This window comes from Vicugna pacos, chromosome 6 (genome assembly GCF_048564905.1).
Source record: "Vicugna pacos chromosome 6, VicPac4, whole genome shotgun sequence".
NCBI lineage: Eukaryota > Metazoa > Chordata > Mammalia > Artiodactyla > Camelidae > Vicugna > Vicugna pacos.
In genome coordinates, this window is record NC_132992.1 from 65519102 (window position 1) to 65534616 (window position 15515).

General features: G+C 38.5%; 1 protein-coding gene across 8 annotated transcripts in view; it reads left to right on the forward strand.

The window, feature by feature from the left end:
* Positions 1-6945, forward strand: part of GPHN (gephyrin) — a 432492-nt gene extending 425547 nt beyond the window's left edge. For 7 of the 8 annotated variants that reach the window (XM_006206958.4, XM_006206955.3, XM_072963279.1 and 4 more), the window contains 2 exons: positions 4719-4815; positions 5948-6945. In XM_006206958.4, coding sequence (XP_006207020.1) covers positions 4719-4815; positions 5948-6081 — 231 coding nt within the window. In that variant the 3' untranslated portion in view covers positions 6082-6945. The remainder of the gene's footprint in view (positions 1-4718; positions 4816-5947) is intronic. The other variant, XM_072963280.1, reaches the window with a different exon arrangement.
* The last annotated feature ends 8570 nt before the right edge of the window (positions 6946-15515 follow it).

Sequence of the window (15515 nt, forward strand, 5' to 3'; positions counted from 1 at the left end):
CAACTGTTCCCTTAATGTGTTTTAAAGTGCACAATGCCTTGCTGTTGACTGTGGGCACTGTGTTACAAGCAGGTCTCTAGAACTTCTTCACCTTGCGTAACAGAGGCTTTATATTCAGTGAGCAACGGTCCCCATTTCCTCCCCCTCTCAGCCCCTGACAGTCCCCACTGCACTCTCTGCCTCTCTGTGTCTGACTGTTTTAAGTGCCTTCTGTCAGTGGACTGATGCAGTATTCGTCCTTCTGTGACTGGTTTCTTTCACACAGCATAATGTCCTCTAGGTCTACCCATGTTGCCGCTTGGAAAACACTATGGAGATTCCTCAGAAATTAAAAATAGAACTACCATATGATCCAGCAATCCCACTTCTGGGTTTATGTCCAAAAGAATTGAAATTAGAATCTTAAAGAGCTATATGCACCCGCATGTTCATTGTAGCATTATTCACTATAGCCAAGATATGGAAACAACCCAAATGTCCATTGACAGATGGCTGGATAAAGAAAATGAAGTATATGTGCACAATGGAACATTATTCAGTTTTAAAAAAAGATCAGTCATTGATCATTAAAAGATATCATTGGATGCCTGGGATATGAGAGTATTATGGCCTATGGATTAAAAAACATATAGAAAATGAGAGAATTGTCTATGATTTGTAAGAAATGTAAACTAGTTTTATTATTATTAGGAAATGAAAAATACAACTAGGTTATAGAAAATTTGGAAAAATGAATTTGGAACTGATCTGTACCAGCATGTGCAAGAATTTTAAAATGACATGATAAATTGTAGACAGGTGATTTATAGGGCAGGTAAGCTCAAGGACCTCCGTGGTAGACTAATGAAGTCAGCGCCTCATAACTTCTCTAGCACTTTTGAAAGTTAGTGTAAAGCTCCTTTAACCACTCTTTAGAAGCTTTGACCAGACTTTATAATACCCTAAACTGCTCCATCTCAGAAATTACCAACTCTGGTATACAATTTAGGAACAGTGGCAGTCACCTACCAGCCGAAACAAAAGAATATAAACACTCCTGTAACCCCTACCCTTTCCCCTCAGTCCATAAGCCCCTCTGGCTTTACCCCTTTTCCTCGTCCAGCCTAAATCCTATGGTGTATCACTTCAGCTTTCTTCTCACACCCTTTTTTTTTTTCTTGCCTCTCCTTACTTCCTCTAGAATCACTCTAAGAATCCACAAGCTTGGATCATGCTTCCTTTTCTTGTCCTTCACGTTTATTCCCAGGCCACTGAGTACAACTAGAGAAGAGTACAGCTGTTCAGGTTGTCACTTCCAATTTGCACATCTCAGCAGGGGCCAGAATTCCCCTTGATGATCCTTTTATTTATATCCTGTGGATCAGCTTCTAACATTCCTTATGCGGTCTGCCAGGTCTTCACCATCCTCCGAAGCCCCCTCCACAATCCACATCCTGTGTTTTGTAGTCAAATAAGCCTGGTTTGAGTGATGGCTCCAACATTTAATAGGGTGTCTTCCTCTAATCTTCCTCCTTCTATATCTCTTTTCTGTCTAACACTAATCATGTCAGCATCTCCAATTAAAATTCTTCAGTGCTTCCCCTGACCCCAGGGTTAAATCCAAGAACATAGGAGGCTCTCCATCCCAAGACCTGTTTTCCCCTCCAGCCTCATCTGCTTCCCACCCTGCACTCTGACCACACTGAGCTATTTACTGCTTCCAGAATGGGCATGAGGTCTCCTTTCTAGAAGGTTCTCTGCTGACCACCACCTTCTCTTTTCTCAGCTTGGAAAATTCCTTGGTCGTAAGACTCAGGCATTATGCCCCCTATGAAGCCCTTCTCAATGTTCCTAGAAAGGCTGGATTATTTACCTCTTTGTGCCCTTTTATACCATACACATAGCTCTGTGACAACATTATTACACTGTACTTGCAATTAATTATTTGCTATATTTGAGAATTCTTTGAGGTCACTTATCTGTAAAATACGCAGAACAAAGAGGAAGGACAAAATATTCTCCCCTTTTTTTAATTACTAAATTTTGTTTTTTAGAGCACATTTAGGTTTACAGCAAAATTAAGCAGAAAGTACAGAGTTCCTGTATTACCTCCCACCCCCCAACCCATCCTCACACACACACAGCCTCCCCAACTACTGACATCCTGCACCACAGTGGTACGTTTGTTACAATCAGTGAACCTACACTGACACATCATTATCACCCAAAGTCCATAGTTTACATTAGGGTTCACTCTTGGTGTTGTATATTCTAGGAGTCTTGACCAATGTACAGTTATATGTATTGACCATTGTAGTATCATATAGTTCCACTACCCTAAAAACCCTCTGTGCTCTGCCTGTTCATTCCTCCCTCCCTGCTAACCCTTGATCTTTTTACTGTCTCCATAGTTTTGCCTTTTCCAGAATGTTGTATAGCTGCAATCATACAGTGTGTAACTTTTTAAGATTGTCTTCTTTCACTTAGGCGTATGCATTTAAGTTTCCTTCATGTCTTTTCATGACTAAATAGCTCATTTCTTTTTAGCATGGAATCATATTCCAACCTCTGGGTATACCACCATTTATCCATTCACCTGCTGAAGGGCACCTCGGTTGCTTCCAAGTGTTGGCAATTATGAATAAAGCTGCTGTAGACATTTGTGTGCAGGTTTTGTATGAACATAAATTTTCAGTTCACTTGGGTAAATACCAAGAAGCGTGACTGCTGGACTGTGTGATAAGAATATATTTAATTTCATAAGAAACTGCCAAGTTATCTTCCAAAGAGGCTGTACCATTTTGCATTCCCACTGCAGTGAATAAGAGTTTCTGTTCTTCCACATTCTCAACAGGATTTGGTGTGGCCAGTGTTTTAGACTTTTGGCTTTTCTAGTGGGTATCTAGAGAAATCTTACTGTTTTAATTTGTAATTCCCTAATGACGTATTTTTTTCATATGCTGAATTGTCATGTGTGTATCTTCTTTAGTAAGGTGTTAGGTCTTTTGCCCATTTTTTTAACTGCGTTGTTTGTTTTCTTATTGTTGAGTTTTAAGAAATTTTTTCTATATTTTGGATAACAGGCATTTATCAGATGTGTTTTTTGCAAATATTTCCTCCCAGTCTGTGGCTTATCTTCTCATTTCACTGAACTTTGTTTTCCTAATTCTCTCCCTTAGACATTTACATATAAAACACCATGTAATACTACACCAAATAATACAGTTTTATCTCTTGAATGACTACTGTGTGCCAGAAAAGTATTCAAAGGAAACAGAGGACTCCTGGTCCACAGCCCACTGCCCAATTTTAAATGAGTAGAAAAAAATCATCAGAAGTGAAACATCCACTATTTGCAGTGCTCTTCCACCAGAAAGCATCGTCTGTTTACTCATGATACATCATTCTTACAAGCACTGAAGCTCACAGTAAATAGGTGCTTTCTTAAGGTCACTGATGGAATATACCAGAACTATAATGTCAGTACAACTAAATATATTAGTTAATAAAGTGTTCTGCATTTCAGTAACATACCATAAAAATCTGACTAGTTTCATCTCTTGCTACAAAAGGAACAGCTGTTTGTGAGGCTATGAAAAAATTTCATTCACATCAATTTGATGCAATTAATTTCCGTTTCTTAAATTAACATGAATATCTTCCTTTAAAACAAACAACCCCATTTTGTAGATGAACAAACTGGTAAAGGAAAGCAAAATAACTTGCTGATACACCACACCAGTTAGCAGTAAAACTGGAAGTAGAACCTAAGTGTCGGATGTCTCCCCATTCCAGCGTTTGCTCCACTGTACTGCAGGGGGGGAAACCTTAAACACTTAGCAAAAAACACATGAACAGCTCTTGTGGTTTAGTACCGAAGAACGCACATACACACAGAAGGAGACAAAGAGAGATTTTTGTCCTCAGGTGAGCACGGAATAATTTAGGAATAATGGCAAGTTACCCCCCCCAGTAGATATGAAATAGGGTATAAACATAAGTAATAGCAAATGAAAGTGCATGATTAAATCAAAAACACCCTAAAATTGAATTTTATTCTGGTTTCCAGTAGAAAAGCATACACTGTGTCAGAATGAATAATCAAAATATTAAAAACAATGTAACTAGAATGGATTGGAAATAGACTTACTTGAATCAAAATTTCCAGGATATTCAAGTTTTAATTGTATCATTTGCTCTTAGCAATATCTGTTTTAGTTGAGTAAAGGATTTCTAGACCACTTTAAGGCAGAGTATCTTAAATGATTATTGCACTAATGGAAAATGTTAATTCTCGTACACTGGAACAAGTCTTGTTCTCACTAACAGCGAACTAATCCTTGATGGGCTATAGACTATAATTACATCTGCATAAACTTGTTCATGGTACCTGCTACCAACACACTATCACTAACTAATCAGATTTCAGAATGAATTTAATGACATACATTGAAAAAAAAAAACGGCTCCAGGTTGAAGGTCGATTGGTCATTCTGCATCATGTATATTTGTCTTCACAACCCATAAATACCAACTTCTTAGCTTTCTTTTCTCTTTTCACCAGAGCAACCCATCTCTGGATTCCCTGTGTTGAGAACATAAGGTGGCAGTGCTGGAAACAGCAGAACGCCAAGATATTTTCCATGTCCGTTGCTCTCTTTGCACAACCACCACTACCCTATAGTTTTAAGAAATGATCAGGTGATCAAGTTTGTTTTCTTTTCCTCTTTATTCTGTAGTTATCATGTGATGTAAAACTGGATCCTCGCCCAGAATACCATCGGTGTATACTGACTTGGCATCACCAAGAACCACTGCCTTGGGCACAGAGCACAGGTCAGTCATTCACACCTGCAGGTATCTCTCTGCACCCCTCCTGTTAAAGCACAAATTTATATATAATGTCCTTCTTTGAATATACCTAATTTTGTAATTATTGTACATTTTCCCTTTTGAAAAATTAGATGAATTAAATTATTCCTAAACTGTATAACATAGCAAGACAATAGCAAAAAAGCTAATGAAGGTTTAGTTATTCCATGGAGCCGTATTCTCTAGATAAACATTTGAAATACAAATCTAGAATTACAGATTTTTATCTGTTGGTTCAACCAGTAAGTTCTGAGCATAACTTTGGTTGTATTGAAAGGAGGGGACCGTGGCTATGCCACCCTGGAGTGTGAGATTAAAGCCCAATTATAATGTGACTCTCTGTAGCCTCTGTTATACCCTAGATTTTGGTAAATTTTAAGGACTGAGAAATCAGCCTTTATAATGCTATAGTTACCGCCTCTAGACTCAATTTTTCTGTAGTTACTGCCTCTAGACTTCCAACTTTTATCCCCAACTTCTCTAGTCATATTTTACCTATTGATGTGACTCTAGAAAAACTGTATTACCCTTTAAACAAAAGTCCTATCAAGTGCAAACATCAGCTAACACAGTGACTGGATATGTCACCAGAGACTTGCATGCAAATTGGCTACCAGCTAATTATAACTAGTAGGACCCTAGACAAGTTACCTAACCTCTTTTGAGTCTGTGAGAATTAAATAAGTTGGTTAAGTAAAATGCCTTGTCTGGTACTTAGTAAATACTAAAGAAATGGTAGCCACTGCTTTTACTATCATTATTATTTTAACAGGTTTTTAAAGTCTCTCTTTTCAGATGCACGTCACATTTCAGCCAGAACTGAGAAATCCCGTGGCATTTTGCACAGTACTGTAAAATGTTGGTTTTGTCCTTTTAAGCAGTACTTCCTAATGTTTATTTTTGAAGTTCAGTGGGAAGGCAGTAGGATACGGTAGCAAGGCCACCTGAAAAGGGTACTGGGAAGTCTGATCATCTCTCTTCCTCTTGAAGACCTGTGTTTCTGTTCATCGGTTTTTATTTTGACAAGAACTCCCAAGGGCTCCACGTGCGAACACCACGATGCTGACGCTGCTGTAATGAGAGTATTTCCTCCTAGGTAACCAGATGAGCAGCCGTCTAATGAGCATGCGCAGCGCCAACGGATTGTTGATGCTTCCTCCAAAGACAGAGCAGTATGTGGAGCTCCACAAGGGCGAGGTGGTGGACGTCATGGTCATCGGACGGCTATGATGGTCACTGGCGGGGAAAGCTTTGATGCATGTCCACATATCATTGACTGTATCCTGTAATATGCAACGGCACAGCTAGTTTTTCTGATTCGGATAAAAGTTGATCTGTATAGTCAACATCTTGAACTATATTTCAAAAGAATTTAAATACCTTTTAAAGAAAAAAAAAACACCTAAAAGTAAATCTTAACAGACAATTCTATTCTGATTATATCAAAGCAAATTTTTCCTTTCTTGCAAATTGCTGTGTGTGTTCAATGCTAGGTCTGGTAGCGATAGCTTTTAGTAGACAGCGGTAGGTGCCTGCAGAACTTGTGTTTTCCTCATCTTTAAAATACAACTACTTATGCTCTTAAATCAAGGCTGTCTGCTTATTTATACTAGCGTAGGCAACACTTGGATTTCCCTTCTTAGTCTGCTTCATAATCGCTTTACAGAGAGCTTTTGCTTGTTCTTTATCATGTATCTCGTGTTTATGTGCACAGTGCCAAAAGGAGAGTGACTGGTGGCAGCCCCGCCCTGCCTCACGGAGAACCATCCCTGCAGAGCGTCCGGGAGGTTTCTCGTCCCAGTAGCCTCATGGCACAGTACTCTTGGGCAGTAACTGGATACCTTTTATTTGAACCAACAAACTGGGGTGGGGAAATGCTTCCTTAAGTGCTGACAGCCTTTTTAACCAATACATTTAAAATTGTACAGAACAAAAAATAAAATCAAAGACTGATCTTGTACAGATATTAGTGTTACCAGCATTCATGTGGAAATCAAGAGCAAAGAAAAAATAATGTTAACTCTGTACCATAACATTTTCTGTAATGATACTGAAACTTAATGAATAAAAAAAATCCTTGATCATTATTTAAAATCCATTGTGTCGGCCTTGTTATTAAAAAAAAGAGAGAAGATTATCACACCGTTCTGCCTGAATAAGGGAAACAGTTAAGATGGCTTAGCAAAGTTAAGTGGTATAAAGGAGATTTAAAATGTGGTATAATATGACTCTATATTTTACTATAGCGTTGTGAAAATACAGATTAGAAAGTAGGACAGAACTTGCAGTTGGTCTGGTCTTTCCAGTCGGTCTGGTCTTTTCAGTCATAGCTGGCAAATAGCAAGCAAATTTACAAGAAAGATAGTAGATAGTTTAGAAAAAAAAAGTTTTTGTTTCAGATTCATAAAAACAAATTTCAAACATTACAGTTCTTTCAAGTGGAGGGGAAAAGTTAGGTAACAAGCCAGAAAATTGCAGATGAGTATCTGGACATTTTTGATTATGTTAGGAAGTAAGAAATGGGAAAAACTCTACTGACCATAGAAAATACAATAATTGAAATATATGATGTCCACAATGACTTCTTTTTTTTAACGCTTTTTATTGATTTATAATCATTTTACAATGTTGTGTCAAATTCCAGTGTTCAGCACAATTTTTCAGTCATACATGGACATATACACACTCATTGTCACATTTTTTTCTCTGTTAGTTACCATAATGTTTTGTGTAAATTTCCCTGTGCTATACAGTATAATCTTGTTTATCTATTCTACAATTTTGAAATCCCAGTCTATCCCTTCCCACCCTCCGCCCCCCTGGCAACCACAAGTCTGTATTCTCTGTCTATGAGTCTGTTTCTGTCCTGTATTTATGCTTTGTTTTTGTTTGTTTGTTTGTTTTTTAGATTCCACATATGAGCAATCTCATATGGTACTTTTCTTTCTCTTTCTGGCTTAACTTCACTTAGAATGACATTCTCCAGGAGCATCCATGTTGCTGCAAATGCACAATGACTTCTTTAATAAAACATAAGGGCGCTTTTCAAATGGTGGTAACAGGACACATTAAATATGCTATAGAGTATACTTAGTAAAGCAAACAACAAAAATTAGCCTACTAGTAAACCAGTTGCCAAATGATGGTGATGAAAAAGCCAAGTTGTAAACAAAAAATGTTTGATACTGATATTTGGTATTTCCAGAAATAAAATGTCCTATGTTTTAAATTTCTTTTATATTTGCAATTAAAGAAGAAAAGGTTAATTAATAGAGGCTAAATGAAAGGTTATGCAAAGAGTTCTTTACCTACACTCATCCAAAAAATATTTATTAAGCATCTACTGTGTGCTTGAGTACAAGGTACATCGTGTCATACTGTTTACAAAGATGAATAGGGATAGTAGCTGACATTACACTCCTCAAGGAAGATAACACAAACATGTGCAAGGAGACATATATTTGATATGTTTCATATTTGATACTATATAATAGAATGTGTGAAATGTGATAAATGCTGTAATTCAGATTTAAAGAGTTGGAGGAGTTCAAATGAGAACCTTCTACAAGGTAAGATTTCAAAGGGTAAGATGGCATTTTAGTGAAGGAAGGGTAGAATTTTAAAGGTGATAATGTAGAAAGAAGGGAATTTCAGAAACAGACAATTATGTACAATTATTGGTCATTATTTTTAGTATAGAATGTAAGCTCCACAAGGCAAGGATTTTTGTTGGCTGGTACTATCCCCCAGTCCTCAGGAGAGTTCTGGCGTATGTGCGTATGTGTAGGCATCAGTAAATATTTGTTCAATGAAACACATTATGTAGAGCTTACTATGTGCCAGGCACTTTTCTAAGCATTTTTCATACGTTTCATTTTCTCAACAATCCTGTAATGGTTATTTTTCCTTTTATTTATGAAGACACTGAAGCACAGAGAGGTTAAGATACTCGTCCATGGTCACACAGCTAGTAAGAGGAGGAGCCAGGATGCAAACTTAGCAGTCTGGCTGCAGAGTCCATACTCTCAAACACTAATCCATAGGAACAGAAAATTGATATCTTATATTTATAAGATGGAAAAAATACATGTTTGAGGCCTAAACTATGAAGTTCTTGAATACCAGTTTACGGAGTCTAGATTTATTCTAGAGACAATTAAACTATTAGCGATTCTGATCAGGGAAGTATTAGAATCAGAGCTATCCTTTTGGGAAAAATGCTCCGGCAGCACTGAATAGGATAGATTGGATTAGGGGAAAGTGGAGCGAGACACCAGTCAAGAAGTGATCATGGTTGTGCAAGTGAGGGATGATGACAGCCTTAACCATAGTGGTGGAAATGATGGTGATGAGAAGGTCATGACAAATGAATGTGCCTTTGGACATAAAGAATGGGAAGAATTTTATGACTGACAGCAAGTTTTGGAAAGGAAGAGGAGTAAGAGATGATTCAAAGTCTTTAGTCTTGTCTGACTGAGAAAATGTTCAATAATTAACAACAACAAAACCCAAAAAAGTGGATTTTGTGGAGGAGCTGGTAAGTTTGGACATGTGTTTGAGATGCCGCCAGAGTAACACTAAGGTGGCCATGTCCTGTTGGCATTTGAAAGTATAGGTTGGGTGTTCACAAAAGAGATACTGGCTGTATATAATCATTCACATAAAGGTGGTATTTGAAATGCAAGGGTAAATAGGAAAGATTATCGAAAAAATTGCCAAGAAAAGAGGACAGGGTCTTGGGGAACACCTTATTTTGGAGTGTTGCAGGAAAAAGGCCATGAATGGAATGAATGGAAAAGCCATTTGTAGAAGAGAAAAAACAGAGTCCTACAGTGTCCCAAACCCGGGGAAGAGTTTCAAAAAGGAAGGATAATCAACTGTCAAAAGAAATGTCAAGAACGATGAGGGCTAAAAAAAAAAAAAAAACTACTAATCAGTCAATCATCTGTGAGCTACAAGAGTGTAATTTCAATAGTGGATTGAAGGCAAAAGCCAGACTGCAAAATGGAAACTGTGAATATGAATTATTTGGAACTTGGGCATGAGAGAAGAAAGGTAGGTAGGGAATGGTACCTTGAACTGAATACAAGACGGAGAAAAGATTATTGTTTGTGAGTTTTGAGAAAGGAGAAACAACAGTAGTGGGCATGTTAAAAATGTGAGAGTAAGGTTCTGGTGGAGAATGGAAAAGAGGAAAGAATGGCTGGATTTAAGGACCCTGGTGGCCCAATTAGGCTGGAGAAAGAAAGGAACGTTTTTCTTTCTGAATTAGAAAAAGGGAAAAATATAAACACATTTGAAGTACATACAAGGGAAATTTAATTTAAAAGTTAAGGTCAATGAAATGGTTCTACCTTGCACAGTGGAAGTCAATGTCATCTAATCTATTTGCCTTTATTTGACCTAAATTATTTTAGAGTGATGCATATATGATGTATTATAATTCTTTGCCTTAGCAGTTGATACTTAAAAGATTGTAAGAAGATGTTTTCAGATTCTTGCTTGTAGCTGTGTGGAAGTTAAGCAGTTCCTTCTTTTTTCACTTTTGTTTGTTTTTCATATGATTATACAAGCAGTACATACTTATCCATCAAAATCTACAAAAAGGTTGCCACCCCCACCAAATTTGCAGAGCTTCCTGTCCAGGCACCCAGCCTCCTCTCTAGGTCAGAGTCAAAGAAGTGCTTGACCCTCTTCTGTCAAGGACCCGCCTTACTGTCCAAGCCCTATACTCCAACCTGTCTAACCTATATTGTCACCTCTCCCTGCTTACATGCTTTCCCATCAGCTTTATATATCCTTAAATTTCTCCTATGTCCTTAAAACCAAAACAAAATCTTTCCTTAGCCCCCACAGCAATGACAGTCTTTGTTGTTCCCTTGAGCTTGACTTTCAGAAAGGACTGTGTATATTTATGTAGTTACCATTTCTGGTGCTCTTCATCCTTTTGTGTGGATCCACATTTGCATGTGGTATCATTTTCCTGTTACCTGAAGGAGTTACTTTGAGATGCTTGTCGTCTGGGTCTGCTGATGATAAATTCTTTCAGCCTTTGTATGTCTAGAAAAGTATTTATTTTGCCTTTGTTTTGAAAAAGATTTTTGTTGATTATCAAATTCTGGGTTTATAGTTTTTTCCTTTCAGTACTTTAAGGATGCTGCTCTTCTTGCTTGCGTTGTTTCCAATGAGAAATCTGTTGTCATTCTTATCTTTGGTCCTCTATACATAGCATATATTTTTTCATCTGGCTGTTTTTAAGATTTTTTTCTTTGTCATTGGTTTTGATCAGTTTGATTATAATGTGTCTTGGTATAGTCTATTGGGCTTCAGTTTTGTTGAGCTCAGATCTATGAATTTATAGTTTTCACCAAGTTTGTAAAGTTTTCCGTTATTTTTTCTTCAAATACTTTTTCTGTTTCCCCCCATCTCTTCTCTCTTTTGGGTACTCCAATTATCTATTCATGAAACCACTTGAAATTGTCCCACAGCTCACTGATGCTCTTCATTTGGGGGGATTCTTTTTTTCATTGTGTGTTTCATTTTGGGTGGATTCTACTGCTATGCCTTAAATTCACTACTCTTTTCTTCTTCAATGTCTAATCTGCCATTAATCCCATTCAGTGCAGTTTTCATCTTAGACATTGTAGTTGTTTTTTTTTTTAATTGAAGTATAGTTGATTTACAATATTGCATTAGTTTCAGGTGTACAGCATAGTGATTCAGGTCTGGGGTTTTTTTGCAGATTATATTCCATTATTGGTTATTACAAAATATTGAATATAAATTCCCTATGCTATACAGTAAATCCTTGTAAGCAGTTCCTTTTCAACCTCCTTTTTTGTTCTATGCTTTGGTTGTTTCAAACCATGAAACACACATTGAGAGAAAGAATATAAGCAGATTAAGCTTACTAAGTAAATGCTATTAAGTGATGTTGCATTTGCAGCAAGTGGATTCTTTGGATGACTTTTACTTTTAAATTTATTTGCTAAGCAGCAGAACTGTGGATCGAACCCATAACCAATTCTTGATCTTTATGCAACCTTAAAAGGTAAGTCATTATCATTCCTAATTATAGAAAGTGGGGATTTATGTAAGCACAGAATTCAAATCAAATAAATTATCTTGTTATCCCAATGATGATGGATCTACATTCAATAATGCGTTGTACTGTATTCTAACAGGTTTATAAAAAGAATTGAGCTCAACTGTCTATAACAGAGTTACATTGTTACAGAGTTCATTTATAACTTGGCCTAGAACCAAAAGGTAAGAGAATTGCTGAATTCTGGCCATTTTGTATGGTCAGTTACCCATATTTCTCCTGTAGTCTTTTGTAATAATTCAATAATTTATTTAGCAAGCATATATTAAGTTCCTACAGTATGTCAGGCTCCATGCTAGGCTCTGAGGACACAGTAATGAATGGGGCGAAGACTCTGACATACAAGAAGAGGAAATAGATTATGAGAAAGCAAAAAAAAAATTTTATTTTTGGAAATACAGATTATGAAAACTCTATGAAGAAAATCCTATTATATGTTAGGGAGTAACTGAGTTAAGCCTAAATCATAATCAGTTGTGTCAGGGTCCAACCATTAAGAAAAGCAAAAATCACACTAAGAGACTTTAATGTGTAAGTTAAATCTGTGTTGGAGATCTGGAAAAGCACAAAAGAAACATGCGCTGTCAGAGATGACTACAAGAAGCAAATACGACATCTAGGGCTGGGGAGGCAGAAGGAAGAGGTTAGAATTATCAGAATTTAGAAGCTCAGAGGTCAAACTTTTTGGAGCTAGAACTCAAAATGCTCAGGAAAGGGCGCTGCTCAGCTGCTGATTTCAAGAATGAAAAAAAAAAAGACTAGAACCGGTTGCTGTTTCCAGGGTGACACGGAGAGAATCAAGAAGCAATCAGGAAGGAAAACAAGTCCCTTCTCCCTCCCTCCCTCTGCTTTCCAAGTTCCCTATAGTCTAATGCAGTCTATTGTTCAACCTAACAGGAAGCAGGCTGGTGGAAGAAAGAAATGTAGTCTGCAGCGTTCCAGCCCAGCACCACAATGCAGAAGGCAAAGTGAATTTGGAGCTGAGACACAATCACTTGTCCAGAGCTTGAAGAAAGGGTTCTCTAGACAGGTGACATTTGAGCTCACTTTATTTTCATTCTTCCAGGTTGGAAGAATGAAAATAAGCACCACAAGTTAAGAATTGAGAGAAGAGCATTCGAGACAGAGGAAATAGCTTAAAGAATACACCAGAAAGGAGACAGAAGCATGATGCAGGAGCGGGAAGGGGTCTGAGATCTAGTTGGGGCTGAAGCCAGGATGGAGACAGATCGTGCTCACATGTATGAGCCCTCGGGTTTAATACTAAATACATGCACACACGCCCCTTGTGATACATGTCAACTATTCTAACAGCATGGGAAGCCACTGAAGGTTTGAGAAAGAAGCCTGTTATTTACTAAACACCCATTGAATACAAGGCACCATGCTAGACAAGGGTTCCTGCAGACAAGGAACTCATATTCTCTGCCTCCTACACCTGTTCCTCTGCCTGTATTTTGTTTCCACCATTTACCCAGTTTCCCAAACCAGAAACCTCTGAGTCATTCTTTCTTCTCACTTCCCACATCCAGTTAGTCACCAAATTCTGTCAGCTCTACTAATAGTTCCTAAATTAACCCTCTCTTCTTTAGTCCCACTGCCGCCATCTTAATCTGTACGCATTGAGAACTGCCCTCCCGAAATCCATCCTTTACACTGCTACCAAAGTGATCAGTCCAGAATAGAAATCTCTCCGTGCTAAAACTCAGAAACTACTGCAACATCAGAAAACTAAAACAACAGAAAATGACTGCAACAAATCATGTCCAAGCCGCCAGTTAAGGTGTTTGAAGTCCTCTATGATTGAGCCCCTCCCTTGCCCAACTTCACTTTCCTTCATTCAACTTTATGTAAGACCATTTGCAGCTACCCCTTCAAAGCGTGTCATTTTACACCCCAGTGCCTTTGCTCAGGCTGGCTAATCTTCTGAGATTTCCCTTGGACATTAACTCCTCCACGAACCCTCCCCAAAATCCCCAAACTGGACTAAGTGCCCCTCATCTGCGCTTCCACTTATCACCGTACTCCATCGGAATAATCTGCTTACATCACCCTTCTCCACTTGATGGTAAGTTCCCTGAGGGCAGAGACTGTTCATTTTTGTAGCCCCAGCATGACATGGAGCCCAGTAAATAGTAAGTACTCATTACTGAACTGACCAAAAGAATTGACCTTGTGTAGTACTTACCAGGGGGCCAGAGACAGAATCTGGCAGAAAAACTTCATATCCTATGCTTAGGACATGTAGGAGAGAGGACCCCACGCAGGCATGAGCAAGCAGGCACATCTCAGGAGGGGCAAGGACAGAGGGCTAACGGTCATGGACCTCACTTCAACAAAGTGCCTCAAATTCAGACCTGTGGTATCATCTCCAAATAAAGTTGTATAGTTTTATATTGTGCATGTTAAAAAATTAATATTTTAAAGGTAACTATATCATGATTTTTATTTCCCTCTTTTGCTATTTCTTTACTTTTTAAGATATCCGTAGCCTCAAAAAAAAAAAAATGGAAGGGAGAAAATATCAAAGAGTTTCATCAAGATGCGTCAGAATTAACAATGTCAACGCAGAAGAGATGATATCAGATTTATGCAAAAATGCTTCCCGGCCCTGAGGCAGGAAGCACTGAAAATGGCAAGTGATCATGCAATGAATGTACTGAATGAAGAAATGGATGACTATAAATCTAGCCAATGGTACTCATACGACTAGAGGAAGAATTTGTCCATCCAAAAGAGGGCGTTCAGGATAGAAGACGGGAAAGGGAGTGTCTGAGGCAAAAATAACAGGAAACCCTTTGAGCCTGCACGTTTAGAGGCTGCCTTTGCCTGCAGACTGAGCCAATTATATGTGGAGAGCTCTCTGCCAGTAAACATTCCGTTTATACACCCAGCCCTCAACTCTGCCCCTGGGAAAACTGCCTGATATACATCCTATGGGAGTGGATGCTGGAGTCTCCCTGACCCCAACACCTGGTCCCACATGGAAGTCACAGTTCTTGAGGAAACAGGAACACTGTCATCCACTGCAAATCTCAGATAAAGACAACCTAGTCATAGATCTTCAGGACAGAGGTGACCTTCAGAGAGAGAATACCATGTATTTACTCACATTCTTTCATGCACTCATCTAACAGTTACCGAGTGCCTGTCCTAGCCTGGGCCAGAATATACGAGATGCTGGGGGATGAAGATAAAGAGGCTTCTGCCCTCTGAGGCTGCTATGTCCCTTTGAAATTTTTGCTTTACAGAAGCTCAAGGGAGCGTAGATGTTTAAGTCTCTGAAAATTGGGATATAGGTAGATTGAATGATAAATTATCACTTGAATGATAAATGACACAGTGTTTCTGACATTCTCAGTGTGACATCTTGTCCATGGTGATGCTATGACTAAACTGTCTTTTCTCTCCAGGGAAGCCTCTGAAAACTTCGCGTGGCAACCAGAACCACCACTCCTGAGCTGTCCGGGGCCCCCAGGAACGCTAAGCCCAGGGGCCGACCTTCAGGGCTGCTGCTCCCCAGCGCTCGTCTCTTACTTCAGAGGCTAGGTCAGCACAT